General features: G+C 42.7%; 1 protein-coding gene across 1 annotated transcript in view; it reads right to left on the bottom strand.

The window, feature by feature from the left end:
- The window catches only part of LOC141129123 (uncharacterized), a 179,394-nt gene that overhangs the window by 85,430 nt on the left and 74,639 nt on the right, over positions 1–19,325 (bottom strand). The window contains exon 4 of the mRNA XM_073616941.1: positions 5,509–7,173. Within this exon, the coding sequence (XP_073473042.1) occupies positions 5,509–7,173 (1,665 nt within the window). The remainder of the gene's footprint in view (positions 1–5,508; positions 7,174–19,325) is intronic.

The raw sequence follows: 19,325 nt of genomic DNA, 5'->3' as shown, positions 1-19,325 counted from the left end.
CGGTGTTGGGATGGATTTGCACAGCGGTGTTGGGATGGATTTGCACAGCGGTGTTGGGATGGATTTGCACAGCGGTGGTGGGATTTGCACAGCGGTGGTGGGATTTGCACAGTGGTGTTGGGATTTGCACAGCGGTGTTGGGATGGATTTGCACAGCGGTGTTGGGATGGATTTGCACAGCGGTGTTGGGATGGATTTGCACAGCGGTGGTGGGATGGATTTGCACAGCGGTGGTGGGATGGATTTGCACAGCGGTGGTGGGATTTGCACAGCGGTGGTGGGATTTGCACAGTGGTGATGGGATTTGCACAGCGGTGATGGGATTTGCACAGTGGTGTTGGGATGGATTTGCACAGTGGTGTTGAGAATTGCACAGTGGTGTTGGGATTTGCACAGTGGTGTTGGGATGCAGTTGGTTCACAATTATCCCAGAGTGATGGAACCATATAAAACATTCCTCCCCATTGGCAGTCACTGGCAGTGATCTTTATACCCTTCATAATGCGGCATGAAGAGAATAAATAACAAGGCCGCTGTCCACTAATACTGCATGAAAGGGGCTCATTAAAGAGATTTGTAAACCTAATTTTTTTTATTTTTTTTAATATCAACTGAAGTGAGATGAGGCTCAGGTAAGTATAGTGGGGTGGGGGGGAAGCTCTACACAAAAGGTTTTTATAACATGAATATGTAGTATGTATTAAAGTGAGAAGAACCCGCCCAGCTTTACAAGCACTTTACCTCTTCAATGGGTCATTAATGGAGCACAAATAGATAATTATCACTGATGATAATACAGACATGACCAGTGTCAGTGATAATGAACCCTTCATACATCATTAGTGGTCAGGAGGAATGTTTATTAAAGCCGAGTTCCAACCAAACGTGGAGCTTTAAGCCCTCCTCACCCTCTTACATCCCACATTTGGGGTGTCATATTTTATTTTGGGGGGATGCCCAGATACCACGTCCGCTCGGGCTGCCTAGGCGACTCCAGCGGAAGTTCTCCTCTCTCCTCTTTCTGTAAAGTCCTTCTAGACAGAGAACCTGTTATTATATAAAGAACCTAACATTAGCATATAAGCACTTAGTCATGTCATTTCATCATTAGTAAATCATATCATTATTTTTATCCAATGAATATGTCCATACAGGAAATGTAACAATTGTGCTGCCCCATAAGGATTATAGAGGTCCCGGGACTGAAGGGACAATAGTGATTGTAGTGTAGCACCCCTCAGTGGGCTACTAGTGTTAGGTAAATGTAGTTTTTGGCCTCCCTGTAATCAGGGGGAGCGGTGATCGTTTGTTAGTGCCTGTTCTAGGTTCTGCTGACATAAATTTGAGGTTAAATATCTGCTACAGAAAAGAGGTTTCCCCCATTCAATGGGACTTTAAAGGCTCAGAGAGGAAACATAGATTTAACTGAAGTTTTATTATTAAAGAATTACATACAAAAGGTAGTAAATATATCAGAAATAGTACACAGTAAAAAGAAGGGGTACACAATGGTACAATGCAAAATCACACAGTATCAGTATTGGTATCTACATGCAGAGGTTGCATAGGCATGTCCGACGCGTTTCGGAGTCACTTGGCTCCTCCCTCAGGGGTAGCTCTGCAGATAGTGTGGATATAGTAAAGTGCCCTTAAACTGTCACGCCAGTAAAAACATCAAAGTTGTTCAACTGTCATCACATCCATAACTCCCCCATATTCCCACCTGGATGTGGAGCAGGTGGGGAGGGTGGGAGCCTCAACCAAGCGGGGGTCAGTTCAGCGTACACTGAGACCACCTAATGTGGATGTGCCTGTAGTATCCAGATAGGGAGCTGTTCAAGACAGGTGAGAAATACATAGGTGACCACCAATAAACAGAGGTATATAAGCACACCAGGGGGCATCTAACACACCTCTAATTATTGGACTCCTGCACCATGTCACACCGTACATCTAATGGTCAGCTAGTACAGGATCAACTACTTTCCCTGCATCCCACTGAATTATGGGATATAGGGGGTGGAGGAACTTAGACCCTGACCGGCATATTCATACGTCTTCAGCCAATCCCTGGTCAGGCGAGTGAGTGACCAGCAGGGGGCTGAGAGGGGTATAAATAGGCTGGGGCTTGGAACGGCTCTCTCTTGTTCCTGGAGGAGTAAGACCCATCCTGAGGGCTGTGGTACCCCTGGGAGAATACCTGTGGGGTCCTGGCTCCTGCTTGGGCTGGAGGACCTCTGGCCTAGCCTCCCGAAGGAACACAGAAATCTCATCTGAGGATCCAAGACACAGACAACACGTACAGAAGATGACTGATACTGCAGGTGGCAACACAGCATACAGGACACCGTGAGGACCTACCATGTGGATTCCAGGTAGACATGTGCAGAACAAAATCATTTGTTTTGTTTCGATTCGTTATTTACATAAATTAATTTAGTTCGATTTGTTTCATTCGTTTAATTCGTTTTCAGGATTTGTTTCATTTGTTCATTTTCGAATCGATTCAAAAAGTTTTCAAATCAATTTCAAATAGTTTTCAAATTTGAAGTTTTTCAAAAATAATAAAATAGATTAGAAAATAAATGAATAGAATAGAAAAAAATTTTTTTCTATTCTATTCCTTTATTTTCTATTCTATTTTATTCTCTTTGGAGATGGAAAAGTATTTGAATTTGAAAAGTATTTGAAAACAATTTGAATTCGAATTTCATCTGAATTCGGATTTCGTTATTTCAGATTCGTTTAAATTCAGTACTCTTCTAATTTGGAAATTCGGATACATCGGAATAATGAAAATATGTCTGAATTTTATTTCGGAATGATCCGATCCGCACATGTCTAATTCCAGGGACAGGAGAGCTCCCAGCACTACACTCAGGATTATACTTCTACTGAAGACTTCCTGTCTGGAATCTAGTTACCCTTCACATCCAAGAGGGAGGTTCTCACCCAGATTTAGTGTCCTCCATTAGACACTGACAAAAAATTTGTTTGTTTTCGTTTCATTTGTTTTTTTGTTTTCTTCGGAATTTCATAATTCAGAAATTCGGAATTTGAAAATCCTAAAATTCTGATTTTCGAATTTCCGTATTTTCGATTTTCTGATTTTCTGGTTCCCGGATTTTCTCATTTCCGGATTTTCTCATTTCCGAATTTTCTCATTTCTGAATTTTCTAATTTCCGAAATTAGAATTTGAAAATCCGAAAATTCGAAAATCCGAAAATTCGAAAATCTGAAATTCTAATTTGAAAATCCGAAAATTCGAACATTCGAAAATCCGAAATTCTAATTTCAAAAACTGAAAATTCGAAAGTCCGAAATTCTAATTTGAAAATCCGAAAATTCGAAAATCCGAAATTCTAATTTAAAAATACGAAAATTCTAAATTCTATATTCTAATTTGAAAATCCGAAAATTCGAAAATCGAAATTCTAATTTAAAAAAACAAAAATCCGAAAATCCGAAATTCTAATTTAAAAATCCGAAAATTTGAAATTCGAATTTAAAAAGCCGAAAATTCAAAATTCGAATTTGAAAATCCGAAAATTTGAAATTCGAATTTAAAAATCAGAAAATTCTAAATTCTAATTTGAAAATCCAAAAATTTGAAATTCGAATTTAAAAATCAGAAAATTCGAAAATCCGAAATTCTAATTTGGAAATTCAAAAATCCAAAATTCTAATTTGAAAATCCGAAAATTCGAAAATCCAAAATTCTAATTTGAAAATCCGAAAAAAAGAAAGAAAATCAGTAAGATTTTAAATAATAACTAACTATTAAATTATAGGTGTTGGAATTTCCTTTCAAATTTGGCTGTTTGTGAACGTAACGAATACGAATTTATTTGAAGTTACGAATTATGCGAAATAACGAATGCCGCATCTAAACAAATGGAATGGAACAAATTAATAATAAATAATAATAATAAAAAGGTTTTATTATTATTATTGTTATATATTATTATTATATCGTTACTTTCCATTCTTTTAGATGCGGCATTCGTTATTTCAGATCATTCGTAACTTCGGATGAATTCGTACTCGTTACATTCACTAACAGCCAAATTTGAAAGAAAATTCCAATACCTAGAATTTAATAGTTAGTTATTAGTTTAGAAAATTTGGAAATTCAGAAATTCGGAATTCGGAAATTAAAAAATTTGGAAATGATGAAATTAACGAATTTGTCAAAATTCATTAAAAACGAATTCTGAACTAAACGAATTGCACATGTCTATCCTTCATTACAGTTTATTAGACATTTTGGAGTATTCTAAAACTTCCCCTCCCCCATCCCATTTTTTTTAGCAAATAAACTACAAAAGGACATCCAAGGCCTGATCTATGACTTGATGGTGGAAATGCGTTGTGCCTGGCTGCTCTGGGCCTATCAGGGAATAGAACCTGGGACCAAGCAGAAGGACCAGTCTCGGGTCTGTGCTATACTAGTAATAGTCCAATCTGTCTGATTGTTATATCTATATCCAATCATTGATCAATATTCCCATATACAGAGCCGAGGATTTCCACTTCCTGAGACTGTATACCCCTCCCCCGTCACCTGTCCACATTACCACACCCACACCACAATTCCCGCCCCCTCCACATCATAACCAATAGGAACAAGACTAGCACTGGCTGTATTCATAGTGATAATCATCACAGCCAATCACGGGAAGGGGGAGGAGCAATCACAGATCCATGGATTGGTCATGTAAAGGAACCTGTGAGGACAGAAATGTAGGAATTCTCATTGTGGATATTAAAGTGTGTGTCTAGACAAATCCTATTGTTCTAGATTTGGATGGAGTGGGGGAGGATTAGAACCCCTGTCAGGTTTTTACTGCTATCCGGGGCTCCATTAGAGAGATTTCTCCTCACTTCCTGTCCTGGTGACAATGTTCTATCAGACAGGAAATGAGGGAAAATCTACAACAGGGACACAGACAGAAATAAAGATCTGACAGGGGTTCTAATCCTTCCCCTACTCTACTAAAGAAAAGGATTTTTATTTCTGTCTGTGTTGCTGTTGGAGAGTTCCCCTCACTTCCTGTCTGGGGAAATGTTGTCACAGGAACAGGAAGTGAGGGGAAATCTCTGTAATGGAGCCCCAGATAGCAGAAATAAAGATCTGCCAGAGGTTCTAATCCTCCCCCACTCCGTCCAAAGCTGAAAATACCCCTTTCTTCTATAGATAGACAGTGATGGTGGAGACCCCAGGGCCGTCATCCTGATCCTGGCTACACTATGTAGTGTGTCACTGACCCAGAACAAGCATGCAGCCAGTGAAGGCTGAACAATCGGACCTCCTGCATGCTTGTTCCTGGTCAGTGACACACTAGGTAGTGAAGTGAGGTTTAGGATGAAGATGACGGCCCCGGAACCTGCAGCTTTATAAATAAATCACTCATGTTTCCTGTCCTCTGCTTCCTCCTATTGGATGAGTATTCCACCAATCACCAATCAGATAATCCACCTTGTGATGTCTCCGGGCAGATCTCTCACTTCTGATTCCCCCCACATATCTTTATATAACCATTCCCTCTCCATCCCTCTACCCATACCCCGGCATGGAGGGGCTCAGTGAAGGTGGTGGTGAAGGTGTGGAGATGTCGGATCGGGTGACGCAGATCATAAAAGGAGATCCGCCCGGCCTCATAATCCAGATCTATCCTGACTATCTCACTGGAGACATCGCCGGGTAATGGGGTCCTATTACTGTCATGTTTGACTGAGAGCGGATTATCCAACAACTCCCACCTCTCCAAACTCCAGGACTTTTTATTATCTCCAATCCCTGACTGACGTCCTCTCCTGTCTATACTGGGGTAACACATCCCGACTCTCCAGTCCCGTGCCCCCCCGACATCCACTTCCCAGTAATGTCTCCCTGAGGAGAACCTCTGACTGCTCATCACCTGATAATGCTCAAACCTCTCTGGTGTTTCTGGGCGCTTCTGAGGTAATAATGACCAGGATGCAGTTTTCCTGTCATCTGATATATGTAGATTATTAGCAGCTGTCCTCACATCCAGTAATATGTCTGTAACCCCCCTCTCTACATTTACCCCAGACATGATATCAGATAAACCTGTGTGTAATGTGTGTGAGATCCCCCCCACATCCAGATCCCCTCCATCATGGAGGAGTTTATCATGTCTCTCTCTGTCCTCATCATCTCCATCCTCAGTATCACACAAGTCACCTGTGTCTGATTCCTGTAGGACAGTCAGTGGATCCGTCATGTTACACAGCTCCTCAATGTCCCCCATCTTCCTGGACAGCTCCTCCTTCTTTATTTCCAGATCCTGGACCAGATCATTGATTATCCCGGAGATCCGCTCTGCCTGCCCGGAGATTTCCCTCAGGACTCTCTTCTCCAGGTCTTCCAGACGTCTCCTGAGGTCTCTGAACAGGACAGTGACTCTCTCTGTTTCATCATCTGCTTCTCCTTGTACTTTCCTCCTGTGTCCCTGCAGACTCTGGACTCTTTTCTCCATCTCCTCTCTCTCTGTCATCAGTTTCTGCAGAACATTCCTCAGTTTCTTCTTCTTCATCTCAGAGGCTTCATCCAGAGTCTCCACCTGGTGTCCCCGATGTTCTCCAGCCAAACTGCAGGACACACAGATACAGGTGGAGTCCTCAGTGCAGTAATACTCCAGGATCTTCTTATGGACTGAGCATTTCCTGTTCTCCAGGGAAGTGGTGGGGTCACATAAGACGTGTTCTGGTGACTTGCTGTGGACTCTCAGGTGATTGTCACACAGAGAAGCTTCACAATGCAGACAGGATATCACAGCAGGTACAGGAGTGTGAATACAGTAAGTACAGAAGACCCCGGACTCCTCCTGATCTGGATGGGTGGACAGGAAATTCTCCTCTATGTTCCATAGTGTTATGTTCCTGTGCAGTGCAGGCCGATCCTGGAACTCTTCTCTACATTCAGGACAGGAATAACCTCCAGACCCCTCCTGTGTATCCAACACACGACCAATACAGTCCCGGCAGAAGTTATGTCCACATTTCAGCATTACAGGATCTGTATAAATGTTCAGACAGACGGAACATTCCAGCTCCTTCCTCAGATCAGCAGACGCCATCGCTGAGAGCAGAAGAGAGAAATGAAACTGAACGTATCTGACACTCATTATAACCAGTTCTGTACATTCCTACACAGGGAGGGGCTGAGACTGAGACACGTAGTCATAGGAACTTTTATACAGAAGAACACAGATAATACAGTATCTCACAAAAGTAAGTGCACCCCTCACATTTATGTAAATCTTTTCTTCTATCTTTTCACACTGAAGAAATGACACTTTGCTACAATGTAAAGTAGTGAGTGTACAGCTTGTATAACTCAACACACAGCCATTAATGTCTAAACCGCTGGCAACAAAAGTGAGTACACTCCCAAGTGAAAATCTCCAAATTTGGCCCAATTAGCCATTTTCCCTCCCTGGTGTCATGTGACTCGTTAGTGTTACAAGGTCTCAGGTGTGAATGGGGAGCAGGTGTGTTAAATTTGGTGTTATCGCTCTCACTCTCTCATACTGGTCACTGGAAGTTCAACATGGCACCTCATGGAAAGAACTCTCTGAGGATCTGAAAAAAAAGAATTGTTGCTCTACATAAAGATGGTCTAGGCTATAAGAAGATTTCCAAGACCCTGAAACTGAGCTGCAGCACGGTGGCCAAGACCATACAGCGGTATAACAGGACAGGTTCCACTCCGAACAGGCCTCACCATGGTCCACCAAAGAAGTTGAGGTCACGTGCTCAGCGTCATATCCAGAGGTTGTCTTTGGGAAATAGACGTATGAGTTCTGCCAGCATTGCTGCAGAGGTTGTAGGGGTGGGGGGTCAGCCTGTCAGTGCTCAGACCATACACCGCACACTGCATCACATTGGTCTGCATGGCTGTTCTCCCAGAAGGAAGCCTCTTCTAAAGATGATGCACAAGAAAGACCGCAAACTGTTTGCTGAAGACAAGCAGACTAAGGACATGGATTACTGGAACCATATCCTGTGGTCTGATGAGACCAAGATAAACGTATTTGGTTCAGATGGTGACAAGCGTGTGTGGGGGCAACCAGGTGAGGAGGACAAAGGCAAGTGTGTCTTGCCTACAGTCAAGCATGGTGGTGGGGGTGTCATGGTCTGGGGATGCATGAGTTGTGCCGGCACTGGGGAGCTACAGATCATTGAGGGAACCATGAATGCCAACATGTACTGTGACCTACTGAAGAAGAGCATGATCCCCTCCGTTCAGAGACTGGACCGCAGGGCAGTATTCCAACATGATAACCACCCCAAACAAGACCACCACTGCCTTGCTAAAGAAGCTGAGGGTAAAGGTGATGGACAGGCCAAGCATGTCTCCAGACCTAAACCCTATTGATCATCTGTGGGACATCCTCAAATGGAAGGTGGAGGAGCGCAAGGTCTCTAACATCCACCAGCTCTGTGATGTCCTCATGGAGGAGTGGAAGAAGACTCCAGTGACAACCTTTGAAGCTCTGGTAAAACTCCATGCCCAAGAGGGTTAAGGCAGTGCTGGAAAATAATGGTGGCCACACAAATTATTGACACTTTGGGCCCAATTTGGACATTTTCACTTAGGGGTGTACTGACTTTTGTTGCCAGCGATTTAGACATTAATGGCTGTGTGTTGAGTTAATTTGAAGGGACAGCAAATTTACACTGTTATACAAGCTGTACACTCACTACTTTACATTGTAGCCAAGTGTAATATCTTCAGTGTTGTCACATGAAAAGATAGAATCAAATATTTACAAAAATGTGAGGGGTGTACTTACTTTTGTGAGATACTGTATATATGGACACATATATTGTTTATATACTAGTATTAGTATTAATTAACTCTCTCCACTAGATGGCAGCGTCTACAAGGCACATAAAGGGCTGTTCCCAGCTTGACAAAGGAGGGCTCACTGTGTACATCTCCCCAGTGCGCATGCTCCGAAACACATTGTGAGCACGCCAGTAACGCCATCACTCCCAGCGCTGAGGTCCAGCACTCTCCATTGGACCTCAGCTGTGCTCCAACCCTCGGTTTGGATCCCGCTTAAGCCCCACAGTATCCTGCTGGCCAGGACTTCCAACAACACCATCTGGATATGGGAGGCGAGGGTCAAACACACAGCCTGGACAGACATTAGCATGGTTCATTGGATCCATATGTACCTGATTACATAGGCGCCTGTGTCTTCTCTCTCTTTTTCTGCATGTCTGGAGTCTTCTTCCACTTCCCCTGCAAGGCTGGCCCTGATACAGTGGACTGTTCTGTTCCTTTACACAGAGCTGATTGGCTCAAAGGACTTTTAGATGGACTTTTGTTTTATTTAAAAACACCTAATAGGCTGCGCCACTACCCATGTGTGTGTTATTATATAAAGACAAAGCCTCTGAATGAGGCCGTGGTCTCAGAAGGGATACATGTCCCTTTACTTCTTATATCTTTCAGATTTGTCTACAGGAAAAGTTGATATACATTATACTCTATGGACATTTCATTCTTTCATTCCTTAGAAAACAATTATTATCCAATGTCTCTCCGTTTTGAAGATCCCCACTGACTATGGAGAGGATGTCGGGTGAGGATGTATTGGGTACGGTGAATGGTTCTGACTCCGGGTCACATCTTCCCATTATACTCTATGGGCATTCCTTTCTATCAGTTATCTGTCATTCCATAGAAAACAATAATAATCCCAAATAATCCCAATCTTATAATCCGCTCCTCTACTTGGGGAACACCTGTGGGAAAGGATAAAATGCTGAGCGTCTCAGATTTGTCTGCAAATAAGTATTTTGCATCCCATTATACTCTATGGGCATTCCCTTCTGTCCTTCATCCTCATCATTCCATAGAAAACAATAATAATCCCAAATAATCCCAATATTAAAGATCACCAGTGAATATGGAGAGGATGTCATGTAAGGATATATTTGGTAGGACTAAGGCCCCTTTCACACTCGTATGACCTGTATGGAAGTGGTTCTCAACCTCAGTCCTCAAGTACCCCCAACAGGACATCATGTTTTGGGAATTTCTCTTAGATAAAATATCTCTCCAAAATACCAAACTATTCACTCTGATTTAAAGCCCCTGTGCAAGATAAAGGAAAACCTGCAAACATGGCCTGTTGGGGGTACTTGAGGACAGGGTTGAGAAGCACTGATCTAGGTCATCTCCTGTCCTCAGGACCCACTAACAGGCCAGATTTTAAGTATTACCTTGGGGGAGATACAGACTAGAATACTGCAATCACTGAGCAGCAAATGATATCACCTGTGATGTGTTTCAGTTATCTTGCAGACCTGGCCTGTTGGTGGGTCCTGAGGACAGGAGATGAGAACCTCTGATGTAAGTCACATGACTTGAAGCAATGCCTGTGTAATGTTGGGTCTATGGACCTCCAGTCACATCAAAGTCTGACCAAAGTAGTGCAGGGACTAATCTGAAGTCGCACAGATATGAGCGGTGCTCATTGGAGATCATGGGGGACCACTTGTCATGTGACTTTGCACTAGGGTTGTCACCTCATCCCTTTAAACCCGAACACATAATAATTACACGGGTTCTGTGGCTGATTAAGGTGGTAATTAAACTCACTTGGTGCCTTATCTGCATTAAATTATCCTCAGAACCCGTGTAATTCATATGTGTTCGGGATTAAGGGATGAGATAAGAACCCAACCTACAGTCCCAAGTCACACAAGTGTGAAAGGGGTCTAATGGTTCTGTGACCAACTGAAATCTATTCTTCCATTATTCTCTATGGACGTTCCTTTCTGTCATTCCTTGTAGTATGTCCCCATATCCAATACATCCCGACATCCTCTCCATAGTCAGTGGGGATATTTAATATTGAGATGAAGTGGGATTATTATTGTTTTCTATGGGATGACAGAAGGGAACGCCCATAGAGAATATTGGGAAGTAAAATAGGAACTCATTTTCAGGCAAATCTGAGAAGCTCAGCAGATTGTCCGCCGACGCCATCGGTCACAATGCCATACTATACCACGCTGACTCTCCGATTTGACTCTTCTAGTATTTTTTGTGTACGGAGGAGCCACAGACTCCGCCTCTTGCGGAACGCCCTGGGTTGTCTACCCGAGCCTCGATACCTCGAAAATGAGACATTTAAAATATGTGCAAATGACCGGGTGACCGCCAAGAGGCGTGTCACCCAGCACAGTTTCGCCGTTTGCCCGCGTTTAGGTTTTTTCTCCTTTGCGGCTTTACCACAAGGAACCTCGCCTGGTCCCTTTACCTCAGGCACCGTAATCTGCCTTCTGGCGCCTGTGATAGCGGTCCCTATGCAGTCATCATCGTGAACTGAATACAGCGCATGGACGCGCCTCTTTGAGACACGTAGGGAGAAGCTCGATATCGCGCAAATGTAGACAAGGGTGTGATATCATTTTTTGGCCCAGTCACAAATTTTTGCGCCGTCCGGCATTTGCACAAGGAATTTTTTTGTTTATAATTTCTCTTTATTAATTTTTTCATATAAAAGAATCATTTATATCGACAACATCCCAATTAAACATAAACAATTCCACAGATTATACATCGTACTTCAATTTTCGTGATAATTTTCCCTTTTTCTTTTATTACAAACTGTGAAAGCATTCTTATCTAAAACCATTTTCTACCATGTATTCTTAACCCTCCTTCCCACCCCCCCAATTACTATATCTGCATCCGTATAACTTTCATACAGACAATCAAACATCCAATTCCATATCCAAAGGTGTAAAAAAAAAAAGTAAAAGGGGGGAGTTGTTAATCTCCCTCGCCGCTTCCTTCTCCCTCTCTCTCCGTTCCCTCTTTATTTTATTATAGATATTCTAATACTTCTCTTGATGATCGAAACTCATCCCAACTTTGCCAGATTTTTGATAATTGATTTGTTATATATCCTTCCTCCCTTATCTGTTTTTCCATATACTGAATTTCATTCATTTCACATATCCAGTCTGCTATTGTTGGACTCCTCGTTTTCCTCCAATTTCTTGCTATTATTGTTTTTGCTGCCGATAACATATGAATAATGATATCTTTTTTAATTGTCTTTATGGATTTTGGTATTAGAGACAGTAACGAGATTTCCAAACTTGGGGTTAACTCTACTCCTGATACCTTATAATAAATCTGAAATATCTCGTTCCAGAAACCTCTCACTAGGGGGCATCCATACCATATGTGCTCCATAGTTCCTTTTTCTATTTCACACCTCCAGCATAAGTCTGTATTTCCTTTATTTATTAATTTTAGGGTGACAGGGCTTCTATACCACCTCATTATTATTTTAAAGTTTCTCTCTTGGTATTTATTTGCTATGGTTGTTCTATGCATAATTTCAAAAACCCTTTCCCATTCTTCCTCTGATAAGGATCTACCCATTTCTGCTTCCCATTTCTTTATACTTGTTATTTCTTTGCAGGGGCTGTTCGGAATTAAGTCAGCATATATTTTGGATAAATTCCTAACTGGGATCTGTTCGCTCAGCAATAGTTTTTCAAATTTAGTTAGCGATCTATCTATCTTAAATATTCTGGGCTCTATAAACTTTTTTAATTGTTGATACTGTAACCATTTATTTTCGTTTTCCAATCCCAGTTCCCGCAACGTGGGTATTTTCCCATTCTCGAGAACTTGTACCAGTCTTGTATGTTCCGATTTATTCCATTTTAAAAACTTTCGCGCTTTCCTAGCTGGAGGGAACTCGGGGTTGAGAAACAATGGGGTCATGGGTCCAATCATCGTGGAGAGCTTCCCCCCTTTCATTACGTCATCCCATATCTTTAATGTGGCTTTAAGGAAGAGTGTTAATTCGTTTCGTTTAGGTCTTAAGTGTGGGACTCTGTCCATGGAAGAACTTTTAATTGGGGCCCCACTATTTCCTCCTCCATACTGACCCATTGCTTCTTTTCTTTATTATGGTACCAGTCTACTATTCTAGTCAGTGATGCTGCCTGCAGATATTTTACAAAATCTGGTAACGCAGGCCCTCCATTTCTTTTTCTTCTTGTTAGGTTTTCCCTTTTTATCCGGGGAGTTTTGTGCATCCATATAAACTCGACCGTGGCTCTCCTCAACTCCATCATCAGTTTTTTTGGGGGGTTCCAGTGGTATTGTTTGAAAAATGTATAGAAGCTTTGGTAGTATGTCCATTTTTACAATATTAACTCTTCCTGTCCATGAATATTTTAATTTCTCGTATTTCTGTAGTAGTTTGATAGCCCTCCGAATTGCTTCCTCATAATTCTTCCCCTGTAGTTGTTTCAAGTCTTTTGTTATGAAGATTCCCAGATATTTTATTGCGTCTTGTTTCCATTTAAATGGAAAATCCTTTTGCATAAGTAGATATATTTTTTCATTTATTGATATATTCATTATTTCCGATTTATCGTAGTTTACTTTGAAACAGCTTAATTCCCCAAATCTTTTGAATTCCTTCATTAGGTTAGGAATAGTTGTTAAGGGGTTAGTTATATATATTAGCAGATCATCTGCATATGCCGCTATCTTGTACTCTTTCCCCCCAAGTTTTATCCCCTTTATATCTTTATTATTTCTAATTGCTGTAATTAGATGTTCCATTATTAATACAAACAGTAGAGGGGAGAGAGGACAACCCTGGCGGGTTCCGTTCGTTATTTTTATATCTTTTGATATTATGCCGCTTATTCTTACTTTTGCTTTCGAGTTGGAATACAGCGCAGAGATCCTACTACGCATTATTGGACCCATACCTAGTTGTATTAATGTTTCTTCCAGAAAGCCCCACCCTATCCTATCAAATGCCTTTTCGGCATCTACAGCCAGTATACATGTTTCCGTGGCTGTCTTTTGGGCGAATTCTATCAATGTGCAGGTCTTTATGATGTTATCTTTAGTCTCTCTGCCTTTCGTGAATCCTGCCTGATCTAATGTTATATAGCTAGGTAGGATAGGTGTTATTCTATTCGCAATAATCTTGGAATATAGCCTTATATCTATATTGGTTAAAGAAATTGGTCGGTAGTTTTTGCAGAGCGTGTGGTCCTTCTCTGGCTTTGGAATTAATATAATGTGAACCTCTGTGCTTTGTGGTATGAAGCCTTGACTGTGAGATATAGAGTTGTATGTTTTTTTCAGGATGGGGGCGATTATGTCCTGGAAGTGCTTATAAAATCTAGTGGTGTACCCATCAGGTCCTGGGCTTTTCCCCGGGACTAATTCTGCGATCGCTTTCTGAACCTCTTCTATTGAGATGTCTCTTTCCAGGACCTCGAGTGTTTCTTTAGGGAATCTCGGCAGGGCTGTTTCTTCAATATATTTTTTAATTTCTTCCCTGTCCCTTTCCTCCTTCTTTTTCCCATGTGGTGTTTTAATATTATATAAATTTGAGTAATATGCGTGGAATTCCTTCTTTTTCCCCCGTGGTGTTTTAATATTATATAAATTTGAGTAATATGCGTGGAATTCCTTCAATATTTCTTTTGGGTCATATGTATATTCCCCATCTGCTTTTAATATTTTAATTATATTTGATGTATTTTGTTGCTCTTTTAATGATTTGGCCAATATTTTACCTGTCTTATTTCCCTGCTGGTACCATTGTGCTCTTCTTCGGTCCCTGATCCTCAGAGATTCTTCATCAAGCATGGTTTGTAACTCCATTCTTTTCCCTTTTAGATTTATTTTTTCTGATGGATTAAGGGTTTGTTTATGTTTTATTTCCCGTTCTTCTATTTCTTTTATTAACTGGGATTTCTTCTGACTCTTACTTTTTTTAATCTTGAGCCATGCTTGATGAATGTCCCTCTTATTACGCATTTTAATGCTTCCCATTGCATGGGTATTGATGTTTCATCGTTCTCGTGAATCTCCATAAATTCCCTTATTGTTTTTCTTATATCTTCTGCACATTCTTTATCTTTTAACAAGTTGTCGTTTAGCCCCCAGTTACCTTTTATCTTTTCGCGTTCTATTACCTTAATTTCCAGAAACAATGGGGCGTGGTCTGACCATAAGAACCCACCTATATCTGATGATGGAGTCATAACCATTCCTGAATTATTAATAAAAAAATAATCTATCCTATGGTAGGAATCATGTATGTTAGAATAATATGAATAATTTTTTTCCGCTTGATGTTGGGCTCTCCATATATCCACCAGGTGGTACTTTGCTAATGTCCCTTTAAATTCCTCTATTTGATTTTTATTTTTATAAGCATGGGTATTAGTTGTATCCATTTTTGTGTCCATGATAAAATTAAAGTCCCCGCCCATAATCACTGTACCCTCAGCTTTCTCCATAGCCCTGTTTACAGCTCTTATTCCCGTCTTTATTTGATCATAATTTGGTAAATATAAATTAATGATTGTAAAAATTTTACCATATATTGCTACCTTTATGACCAAAGATCTGCCATCCTTGCCCATATATTTTTGTATTATCTGATAGGGTACTTTCCTATGGAAGGCAATGGATACCCCTTTCGACTTTGAGTGGGGAAATGTATCATGTATCCAATTGTTATAATTTCGGTTATTAAGTTTTGGTATGTGATTTGAACGAAAGTGCGTCTCTTGAAACAGTATAATATCCACATTTTGTTTATTGAGTAAATTTAGAATTTGATTTCTTTTGTTGGGAGAGTTAAGTCCCCTTGCCTTGAAGGAGCAACATTTAATCTCACCCATTCAAGAGAGAAAGAGTGAAGAAGGAAGAAGGGAGAGAAGGAAAAAAAAAAAGCACCCTTTTTTTTTTCTGCTCCGCATTTAACCTCTCACACATTCACACACGTTACACATACAATCTACTCTACTACTACTTGACTTACGATAAACAAGTCTATCTTACTAACTAAAGTAAGTTCCCTACTTTGGGGGATTTTGAGTCTGCTGACCAGAATCTGCCGACCTTTTGCTGGCCACTTGCCGTATTTTTAATTGCTGGTATTCTTACTTTTTCTCTCTTCCCTTTCTCTTTTGTTCTATATGTCTTCTTACACTCCCTTTTATCTGTCCCATTATATTATTTATTTACCTCTTCTGGGCCCCTTATCCCCTTCCCTTCCTCCCTCCCCCTCCTCCCCTTTCCCTCTTCCTTCCTCTTTTTCTTTCCCTTTCTTTTCCTTCCGCATCATCACTCTATTTCCTTACCATACCTTTTTCCTCCATCCTCCCCCCTGCTTCGCCTTTCTTTACTCTCTCTCATATTGAGAACCGTGGAGGGACAAGGGGGGGGGGGGGGTCGTTATTAATTTTATTACCATGAGAGAAAAAAGAAAAGGAAGGGAAAGAATTATTATTGTTAAATAACCACATTCCATGCAATAGCCCGGTGCAAAGAGAAAAAAATAAAACTTTGTGCTTGAAACATAATTATCATCTCTTTTGTACTTTCCATTTACCTTTTCCCTTCTTACCCTCCCTTCCTCCAAGTATTATCGAATTTTTTCCACAAATGCATGTGCTTCTACATTAGTTTCCCTATCCCGGTGCTAAGTGGAAAAAAAAAACAAAAAAAAAAAAACTTTCCTGACAGACTCCATGGCAGCCTACGTGTGGGTTTACCCCGCCTCCTCTCCAATGCTATAGGACCCCATTCCCATAAATGAGTACTCACCACTAGCTACTGCGTTCCTTTTTTGTCCTCCTCCAATGGACCTACACAAGTTGTTCGCGTCCGGTCGGACGGATCCAGGATCATGGCATACCTTTTGCGGTGCAGCTCAGGGCCCAGCCACGGGCGGGCGAGTAGCAGGTAGAGGCTGATATTTACCCTTTTGGTGGAAGGATGGTCGCCTCTGTATGCCGGACGTCCAGGGACATCAGCGGCTGGCAAGGTCGGAAGCTTATAAGTATTTGTCTCCATGGCAGGTTTTTTTGTGTTTGTCTGTTTCCCCCTAGGTCTCCTGGCTTTGGCTATGACTGTCGCGGTCTCTGTTGGGACCGTTTTTCCCCCTCATGGCGGCTGGAGTGCTTGTGCGTTCCACCTCGCCCCAGCTCTTCCGGGTTTGGCCGTCTGCAATGCTCGCGCATGCGCGGTAGCCTCCTCGGGTCCGCTCGGCTATCCGCACATGCGCAGTACGGTCACCGTCTGACGGCGCAGGCGCGAGGTCGGGCGGTGACGTCATGGGCGGGGGATTTAAATTCAGCTCATAGACTCCTTCACAGTGGGAATGTCTCACAGTGAGTAGGAGCAGAGCGGTTTCTCTTCCCCATCTCCAGCCCTGGTCTGCTTTAGGCGAGTGCCTGTTATACTTTGTATTTTTAAAAAAAAATAAAAAAATAAAAAAATAAAAGAAAACTTTTTTTTTTTCTGTAAAAGATTGAATAAAGTTATACGTTTTTGTCCAGTCATAATAAGGGCTTTTTTGTCTGGACACACGCTGCAAGTGTACTCTGATGGTATTTGTGGGGCAGATTGACCCCTTTTTCTTACTGGTATTTTGGCCCGTTCAGGCCGCCTTTTTTTGCAGACTAACCGTACTGTGTCGCGCTTCATATGGAAGTCTCGGACAATTCACCGCCTTTAAGTGGCCAGCCCTCACGCACAAGGTATGTGCTTATGAGGGGAGGGGTTGAGAGTCAGTCGCACTGTGAATTGCGTTATCTGATGTTGGTCTCGCCTTTTTCCCCCTCCCTACAGTGTTTTTTCTCCCAGCCCTTGCAGATCGGACCCTCAAATTGTGGTCCAGAATGACAGAGACCTTGCCAGGCCACAACACCAGTCACCTTCAAGATCCAGGCATGATTCTAAGTCTGGAAACCACCACCAGGGGAGACGCTCTCATTCCTCCTCGAGACACCGCTCCCAACGCCACGACAGCCGCTCTGACCGCAGAGCCTGCTGGGGATGTGGAACACGAGTTCCGGAGGGCAAGTCACTGTGTGACCGTTGTTATGCCCGGGCGACCAGGGAGAAAGAATCGGAGAACCAGCGTCTGGAAACTCTCGTCAAACGAGTGGTACAGCAGTCCCTGAAGGAGCTGGATCCTCCCCACACATTGAGCCAGTCTACTACACTGTCTGGCCCCCCGGCTGATGAATCCCGCGAAGATCCGGGCACTTCACAGCCGTACGTGGCCTCCCTTGACTCCTCGGATGATGATTCTCAGGAAGAAGAGGAAGTAGGAGGCTTTGATTTTAGTATGGTGTCACCTTTAATTAAGGCAATCAAGGAGGCTCTTAAATGGGAGGACCCATCTACTCCCCCGGCCAAGCAGAAGAAATTCTTCAAACATTTGGGGAAAGAACGCGCAAGTTTCCCGCTCCTTTCTGAGCTGAAAGAGATCATTGATGAGGAATGGAGTAAGACGGACAGGAAGTCCTCTATGACTAATAAAACCTCCAGATTATATCCCTTCAAGTCAGAAGAGGTGAAGTATCTGGAGAATGCTTCCCTTGTAGACGCAGCTCTAATGCGCCTGGCTAAGCATATTACACTTCCCTTGGAAGATGCAGTGTCCTTCAAGGATGGTCTTGAAAGAAGAATCGACCAAGACCTGAAGAGGATTTACGGGTTGGCCGGAACGGCCTGCAAACCTGCTCTTGCTTTGGCAGCCATGTCAAAAGCCATGGAGGCTTGGACGGAGAATGTGGATTCCTTCCTTAAAGGGGTTTCAGAGGAGCTAGCGGGAAGTTCAGCAGCTGCAGAATTGAAGCTAGCGGCGGTGTTCTTGGGGGAGGCGTCCATTGACTTGATTCGCCTATTGGCACGAATTATGCTGTCATCGGTCACGGCCAAACGGGCCTTATGGTTACGTCCTTGGCTTGCTGACCCCGTTTCCAAACAGGCTTGGTGTAAAATCCCCTTCGAGGGATCTTCGCTGTTTGGCAATAAGCTAGACGATGCCATAACACGAGCCACGGGTGGCAAGTCGGGGTTTCTCCCCCAGGACAAGCGCCTTCTTGGTCGGAAGAAGCCGCAGTTCAGAAGACGCTCTCCGGAGCGCTCTAGGGAAGCTCGCTCTTATAAGCCCGGTAGGGACTTCAGAAAGAATTGGAGCAGGGGCCAGACATCTTTTCGCAAGTCCACTAAAGGCCAGGCACCCAGCGGCCGTGAACAGGCGAGGTCTTTTTGAGATTGCGCCCGCCCAGGCGGGTCGGGTGGGGGCGCGGCTGCGCCTCTTCCGGCACGTCTGGGTGGCCTCGATCTCGGACTTTTGGGTAATAAAGACGGTCTCGACAGGTCACAGATGGACCTTCTCCAGTGCACCGCCCCCCAGATTTGTCCCCACTCTTCTGCCCCGGGCGGAAGATCAAAAGCAAGCGCTATTGTCCTATG

This window comes from Aquarana catesbeiana, linkage group LG01, assembly GCF_042186555.1.
Source record: "Aquarana catesbeiana isolate 2022-GZ linkage group LG01, ASM4218655v1, whole genome shotgun sequence".
Lineage (NCBI taxonomy): Eukaryota > Metazoa > Chordata > Amphibia > Anura > Ranidae > Aquarana > Aquarana catesbeiana.
Note: the sequence above shows the minus strand (reverse complement) of the source record. Positions and strands in the feature narration are given on the sequence as shown.